This window comes from Delphinapterus leucas, chromosome 2, assembly GCF_059928025.1.
Source record: "Delphinapterus leucas isolate spDelLeu-1000000601 "Yukka" chromosome 2, BTC_Dleu_Yukka2, whole genome shotgun sequence".
Lineage (NCBI taxonomy): Eukaryota > Metazoa > Chordata > Mammalia > Artiodactyla > Monodontidae > Delphinapterus > Delphinapterus leucas.
Genome location: NC_143130.1, coordinates 96907095 through 96915455, shown reverse-complemented (window position 1 = coordinate 96915455; position 8361 = coordinate 96907095). Strand labels below are relative to the sequence as shown.

Genomic DNA, 8361 nt, shown 5'->3' with positions numbered 1-8361 from the left:
ACACTTGGCACCTTTGTCCATCTTTCTGCCTTTGCTAATTTTAATCATTTGGCCTCAAATCCCCTTCTCTCTCCCTCTTCTTTATCTGCATGAATAATTTCCAATTACTCATCACAGTCCAACTGAAATGTCATCACTGACCTGGCACCTCGTCCCCTCCTCTTCATTCCCTTGGTCACAGGTCCACCACCCGAGTGATCCTAGGAACCCTCTGCACCTTTAAGGCAGTATAATTTCAAGTACTTTTTCTGAGCACTTGCAGGCTTCCATCTGGCACTGTGGTTATTTGTGTAGATACGTTCTCTACTAAACGTTAAGTTCGTTGAACAGGGATCTCATCCATCCACCTTGGAAGTCTTTACAGCACTAAGTGCAGTACATTTTATTTGGGAGGCATTGGATACTTATTCAGAGCTACTATTTACAACTGCTTCTTGGGAGCACTGGAACAATGCACCAGAGGGTAACTCCTTTGTGAAGAGTTACTGTGGAGGTTTCCTACTTGAGTTCGGCGCTCCGTCTAACATGAAGGTCCCACAACCTTTTAGATCTCTGAAGAACTGTTGCGACTTGGATCTTCTTCTGAAAGTCCCACCTATCATTGTCTCTTGAGGAACCTGATTGGGGTAGCCATTTAATCACCTGTTTTCATATAAGTATATATGAAGTATATGAAAAAGTATATAGTACAGTATTTTGTGTCACTGCAGACTTCATTGCTTGCCTAGCATACAGCATCTGGTGCATAGTAGGTGTCAACAAATATCTGTTAGAGGTGCTCTTTCCCAGACAAATTTGACTATACGAGGCATTCTAATAACCAACTACAAAAAGACACCTTTGAGATGATGGGAGAAAATTAAACTTGGACTAGGTATTAAATTATATTAAGGTATTGTTAATTTTGTTGCATATGATGGTGGTATTGTGGTTATGCTTCTTTTTTTTTTTAAAGTCCTTACCTCTTAGCCAAATATTTACAGGTAGAATGTTATGATGCCTGGGATCTGCTATAAAATACTCCAGGAAAAAGAGGGGGAACTAGATGAAGTAAGAACAGCACAATGTTGATAACTGTTGAAACTGGGTGATAGATACATGGGGGTTCATTGTACACATTTGAAATCTTCCATAATTAAAATGTTTTAAGTTACAGTTGGTACAGCTTAAGAACTCATTAAATCAATTGCCTTTTTAAAATTCTAAGTGCATAGCAAAAAAATTGAATAAATTGCTCTAAGATATTATCAAGATTTGATTTTTTAAAAAACTTAACAGAATAAGATTTAAGTAAATTTCACCAGTGTGACAAAATTCAAAATAAATTTAGAAGAGAAAATATTAACTTTCTTTTGAGACACTACTCTTTTTAAAAAAAAATTTTATTGAAGTATAGTTGATTTACAATGTTGTGTTAATTTCTGCTGTATAGCAAAGTGACTCAGTTATACATATATATATATTCTTTTTCATATTCTTTTCCATTATAGTTTATCATAGGATACTGAACATAGTTCCCTGTGCTATACAGTAGGACCTTGTTGTTTATCCATTCTATATATAATAGTGAGACACTACTCTTAATGGTAAGGCAAAATGAAGGAGTCAGTTACTAAGATTTATTGTACGACCAGGGTCCTTTTCTCACTCTTGCAAGCTTCAATTATAAAACTACCACTATTTCTACCTTCTTGCAGCTCCCTTCCCTCACCTGGCAAAACTCCACACCTGATTAAACAAGCTATGTGCTTAATCCTTGCCTGTACTAACCAGCTGACCCTGGCTGGAGAAAATCCCCTAACTTTGTTGACTGAACTTAATTTAAATGTGACCATAAATTTAATTTATGATTTATTTGATTCTCCTACACTTCCTTGGTAGTCATTAATTTTCCCATTATTGAGGACAGTTATTTCATATCTTCTCACCTTAGACTGGCGCCCTTCCATCACTTGATGACTTTGCCTCATAGGTCATAGAAACATAGATGCAATTAAACTGAGAATTACCTCATCTTTCCATTACCAGACCCACCTGTCCCCGTATCCTTTGCCTTCCACCTGTTATATGTTATGGTAAAAGGCTGTGCCTAAGGGCAGCCTTGCTGTTTGTGCTGGAGATCCCATTCCCCGCTCTGAGGCTACACTCCTGCAGTTATTCCTCTCCGCTGCATCAGTTTCCCTCACTCTGCTGGCTCATTTCCATAATGCGCCCAGTCAAATCTTAATGTCATCCATCTTTTAAAAAAGAAACAAAACCCCTCTCCTGACCCACGTCTTTTATCTACTGCCCAATTTCTCTGTTCTTTTCTACTGAAATTGATGTTTTTGAGGCCACCATGCCCTGCACCTTGCAAAGCTTGTGGTCCATCTCTATCTATTTTCACCTGCCCATCAGCAGCATTTGGCGTGATTGAACCCTCCCTTCTGCTCAGACCACTTCCTTTTCTAGACTTTGATATTTGGTTTTCTCCTGCCTTGCTAGCACTTCTTTCCAGTCTCCTTTGCTAGTTCTTCCTTTGCTAAATCTCTAAATGTGGCGTATCCCAGGGTTCTGTCTTGGGCCTTCTTTTCTCTAATTGTGCTTCTCCCTTGGTGATCTTATTCATTTTCAGAACTTTAGATTCACCTGGAACTAATGACGCCCAAATCCAAACCTTCAGTAAGACCTCTCATCTGCTGACTTGTGCATTTAAGTGCATCGTAAACAGCATGATCAGGTCAAAACAATGAAGATCTATTCCCCGTGTCGGTAAATGATTGATTCCCCCCTTCACTGCCCACACCCATCCATCCTGGTGAGCTCTTCCTCCCAAGTATCAATACACCTGAAATCTGGCCTGTGTGCCATCTCCAGTGCTGTAAACCTGGGCCATGACACCCTCCTTTCTTGACCACTGCTTCAGGCTGTCTGCTGGTCTCCCTGCCTCTACTCTTGCCTTAAAATAGTATTCTCTTGGTAGTTGGGTGATAGTTGAAACTTAGAATATGTCATTTTTCTGGTCAGTTCTCGTCAAATTTTCCTCACACCTAAAATAAAATCCAAACTTCTCCAAATGTAATGTGAGAATCTTGGGTTGATCCTGATTTGGAGGGAAAAAAAATTTTTTTAAGCTAAAACTGGAGACAATTGAAATTTGATTTTAGGCTATGTATCAAAGGATATTAGAAAATTATTACTTTTCCTAGGTAATGCATTAGAGGTTATATAGGAAAATACCCCCTTATTTTTAGGAGATATGGCTGATGTATTTAGTGGTAAAGTATCATGATGTCTGGAACTTATTTTCAACCAGCTTGGCAAGAAATACATATGAATGAGAAAGAAAGCAAATATGAGACGATATTAAGGGTTGCTGAATCTATGTGAGGAGTATCAGTGTTTACTAGACTATTTTGCCTTTTTATAGACTCGACATTTTTATAATAAAATTTTAGTTAGAAGGAAGAAATCTACACTGCGTGCTGTGGCCGGTAACCCTCTTCTTGACCCAGGTCACCTCTTTGGTCTCCCTGCCCTCCACTCACCCCAGTGTTCACTGTGCTCCCCGCACTGGCTTCTCTCTGTCCTTCAAATTCACCAGCCCATCTCTGGGCTTTGTGTTCCCTCTGCTGGGAATGCTCTTCCCCTGCATCTTCACCTACTGCCTCATTCACATCTCAGCTCAAAAGTCACCAACTCTGAGAGGCCTTTCCTGACCATCCTAACGCAGGTTGTCCTCCCCTGCCTCTACCCTGAGCCTCCAGTTTTGTTTTTGCTTCCTAGCACCTAATGTCATACCATTTATTTTTGCTTACTTGGTTAATAGGGTGTTTCCCCAGTAGCCTACCTTTAGAGGTTCCTGGCGGGCAGAGACCTTGTCTGTTTTGCTCACCACTGTCTCTCCAGTGCCTGGAACAGGTTGTTGAGGTAGTGCATGAAAATGTGCTGATGCTAACATCGGCACCTCCAGCTCAGCTCCCCCAAACATCACCCCCCATCATTCCTCCTGCTATATGCCCTCACCTGGCTCTGCCACAGGCCCTTCATTTCATCACTGTTGCATATTTGAGGTTTTCATGGCATTTTAAGATGTTCTAGAAATCTGTACAACATAGAGCCTATGATTAACAATACTTTAAAATTTGCTAAGAGGTTAGATCTTACGTTAAAGGCTCTTACTACCAAAAAAAATCCAAAGGGGGCGGTAGGAAACGGAGGTGATACATTTAAGGCAGCGATGATGGGTTCACAAGTGTATATTGATCTCCCAGCATATCAATTTATATGTATTAAATATCGACAGCTGTTTGTATGTCAGTCATACCTCTGTAAAGTGATTGAGGGAGAAAAAAAGAAGAACCAAGAATGCCTAAATTCTGCCCTGCCAATCACTCACTTCCCAGAGGAGACCCGAAGAGAGGTTCAAGAAACAACAGCAAGTAGAAAATAGGTCTCTCCTTTATTACTACTAGCCGGTGTGGTGCCTGATATCTTGATGCACAGTGTTCTGGTAAAACTCACAGCCTGAGCACAGCATGTCCTGTGCCCTGAAGCCCAAACCAAATCGGGATCTCTGCCATTCTCACCTGAACACGTGGCTGATGGTAAATGGTAGGAGCAGAGAAGAGACGAGCCTGGTGGCTGGGCCCCCCTTGAGAAGAAAGTCTCTGGCTCTCAACTGTATGGCTGGTGGAAGAGGAGGGAATGAGAACCCAGCCATGTGCTTGAGCTTTGAAAGCACAGGAAAACATAACCCATCAGATTAGTATTCTTTCAGGAAAGAACGGAAAGGGCAGTTCTCCTGTGGTGGAAGGAGGAGCTAGGAGTTCCCTTCCCCCGGGGACCTGTAGCCATCCTCCTAAGGCGGCGCCTTTGGCCTTCCCCATCTTAGGACCCCCCACGCCTCCACACGTGCTTCACCAGCTGCCCAAGCCAGAAACGTAGGCATAATAAATTTGCCTGTTCCTCAACCCTCACATTCACACTGATTCTACTTCCTAGGAAAGTTTTTAATTCATCCATGTGGCCTCAGTCCCGTTCTAGCTCAGGCCGAAGTCGTCTCTGGCTTCCTACAACAGCCTCCTGGCCCTTGCCCTGTCTTCCATCTTGCCCTCACCAAATGCATTCTGCACATTATACAGCCAGAGTAATCATCCTGAGTAATGCAAAACTGGTCACCCACTGCCCTGCTGCAAACTGCAGACTGCCTTTGCCCCGAGGGTAAAGTTCATACTCTTTAGAGGCTTAGTAGGCCTAGCAGGATCAGGCCCACTTTCCCAACATTCTCTCTCACCATCCCCTCCAACAGCTCCCTGCTTCAGCCCACACTAAACTTTAGTTCTTCAAACTCCACACATTCTTACCTTCCCATGCTATTTTTTTACCCTTTTCCCTATGTCCCACTCTCTCCTATTTGTCCTTCAGCCTCAGCAGCTAGTGACCTCACATCTTTGTCTTAGGACTGGCATGTCCACTTACCTACTGAAGTCTACCCTAGCGGTCTAGGCTTTGGTGGCCCAGCCCACCTGTGTTCTCACACGACACCTGAGCTTCCTCATGTGGGCATTTACCCCACTGTGCTATAATTGCCACTTTCCTCTCTGGCTTCTGCCGTGAAATCTGTGCGGACAGGGACCCCTTCTATCTTGGTTACCCTACTCCTAGCCTGCCCGGATGACATTTGATGAGTACAAGAACAGGAGAAAATGTTCAATGAATCTTTTGTGCTTATTTGATTTTTGGCTCTACTGATAAGGTCTTTAAACTTTTCTGCAGGCAGACAAGTTGTTAAGAGCCTTAAAAGCCCACCTTAAAAATGAAGCTAGAAAAGAAAATGAGAATCAGGTAAGTAACATTTTCATCACCTATTAAATAGCAAAACAATCAGTTAATAAATGATAAACACAGTTGGTGATGACTTAAGACATGCTGTTTGTTACCAAAGAGATTCATTGGTAATTGTAAATTCTTTCATAATTCTTATAAATGACAAAGCTGCCTCTGTAATCTGTTGAATAAGATGTTCTCATACAAAGGCAAAGATTAATTACTAGTTGCCACATGTATGCCAAATGGTGTGAATAGGGAGGGAACTGGATTTGAGGTCAGAAAAACCCAGTTAAGTAGCAGCTCTGTCTTTTTTGTATGTGTGACCTTGGAAAACTCAAATCATTTATTCTTAGTTTCCTGGTCTTTGAAATGGAAATAACATATTTTCTGCTGAATTGAGGGTTGTGAGAATCACATGAAGTAGGGACTGTGGAAGTGACTTGTGGGAAACTAAACCATTGCTGATGGGAGGGAGCAGTTGTCATGGCTGCTTCAGACCCACCCCAAAGAGTTCTGACAAGTCTCAACACCTAAATGATCAATGAATGCTTCATTCTTAACTTGAAATACAGGAAAATGTTGAAAGGCCTTAAGGAACTGGGCTTTGGAGGGCATCCATTATATATCTTGAAATGAAGGTAAATATAAACATGAACTGAGCATCTGAATTCCTTCTCTCTGTCTTTATAGACTCCGTAATTCTCTGTATTCCAGGTTATAAACATTTAAAAACTTTAAATGTTCAAAATTCTTTTTGATTCCAGGTTTAATTAATATAAAATAGACAACAAAATTGATTTTGGATTCCTTTAAGTTTCTATATCAACTAAATCAATATAGATATTTTAATTAATTAAAAAGTTTTTCATGGTTAAGGATACATATCGTAGTGCCATCTGAAATCAGGATTTTACTTTGGGTGGTAATTGATGGGCTAAATTTAAAATGATCTATCATGTTTCAAATTCAGCATCTCAAGAGCCATTCCATTTTGAAAAACTTTCACAAGAGCAGGATGATAATCAAAATTTGGTCAGCTATAGAATTCCTAAGTGGTGAATCTGTCAATAGTGAGCTTAGGTTGGTGGAAAGAACTGACATAGACAGTTTATCTAAAGCTGCAGGAGTCAGCACAGTCCAAATACATGGCAAAGAGATCAGTAATATTACCAAGGACAGACAGATGGGTAAGCTTCCAGACCTCCAAATCGTCACCTAGGGAAGTGCACAGGTGTGGGTCACATCTAAGGAGCATGACCTTCTGGATGCCTTGTTCTCCCTCTGTAGATTAGCCTTAACTATATGAGTTGGAGCAGCTCTGTATGTAGGTTAGTCTGACTGTGTGCTGGGGACTCGCAGAACCAGCTGTGCAACTTCAGTCTTGGGCTTATACGAGTCTTTACAGTTACATCATGGTGCGTTCAGGAATGAACATATGCTACCTGATCACTGCTGGCCTCCCAAACTAACATACCCTGGTTAAGGTGTGTGGGGTTAAAACAAGACATCTCTGGGAGTCATGTTAATATGTTTTAAACCAGTTATAGAACCTCTTCTGTACTGTGTTAATGGGGGTAAGGGGGCAATAAATACTTTTAAAGTGTGTCTATACTCCAGCAATATGTGTAACCTGAGGGTTACACTTCTGTAGTGAGAACAGTTTCTTTTTCCTCTCTTCTTCTTCATGACTATCCAGGGAGTTGGAAAGTAGGATTCAGATAGCGTCTTTCTACTCTCACGTAAATATCCCTGCTCCTTTGAGTTCAGGCTCACCAATTCTCATCTCTCATCTGTTGACTTCCTTGTTGCTTTCCAGTGTTCACTGTCTCATTGCCTGGCTCATCATCTCCTGTCCTGACCTTACTTTGGGTGAATTCAAAGGTCCACCTGGATGTCCCTTACTACCCTTGCCTCCCTGTTCCTTAAGTCCTGTGACTTTCTTTTCCACTCTTCATTAGCCATCCCCTTCTTTGGGTATACCTTGGATCTTAGATCACTTAGAACTATTATTCTTCTGTAATATTTCACCTCCGTCTAAAAACCTTCCATTTTTTAAGCCTCCTTATTCTTTTACAACCAAAACATTTATTTTATATTGTGGTTCTCAACCCAGGATGTGTGGGAGAATCATTTGTGGAGCTTTTTAAAAACACTGATATTTAGGCCTCACCAAATCCCAGGCAACTAAATTAACTCTCAGAGGGTAGGGTCCAGTCACCATACTGAAATGGACTGAAAAGTCAGGATGCAAAGCCCTCTTATTCCCTACTTCCACGTGCAGAGTACCAGTTGTCTACTACCGTCTAAAATGCTGGAAGGTTTCTCTGTAAGGAAGAAGATGACCCTAAAGGAAACATGATACAGAAAACAAATGAAAGCCTTGAAAAATGTCTTACAATAACCTATTGAATTATCAACTCCTGGAATCAAGCTACACAGACGATTCAATTAAGGTTACATAACAAGCTATAAATGTTAACAACTTAAAGAATAGATGACAGAAGTTGAGATAAGGACAGGAGGTGAAGGAAAGTATAAGGATGCTAATAT

The 8361-nt window shown here is 41.1% G+C and overlaps 1 protein-coding gene across 22 annotated transcripts in view; it reads left to right on the top strand.

Annotated features, from left to right (window-relative positions):
- The window catches only part of NUSAP1 (nucleolar and spindle associated protein 1), a 67954-nt gene that overhangs the window by 35423 nt on the left and 24170 nt on the right, over positions 1-8361 (top strand). For all 22 annotated transcript variants that reach the window (XM_089905206.1, XM_089905259.1, XM_089905251.1 and 19 more), the window contains one exon: positions 5758-5826. In XM_089905206.1, the coding sequence (XP_089761332.1) occupies positions 5758-5826 (69 nt within the window). The remainder of the gene's footprint in view (positions 1-5757; positions 5827-8361) is intronic.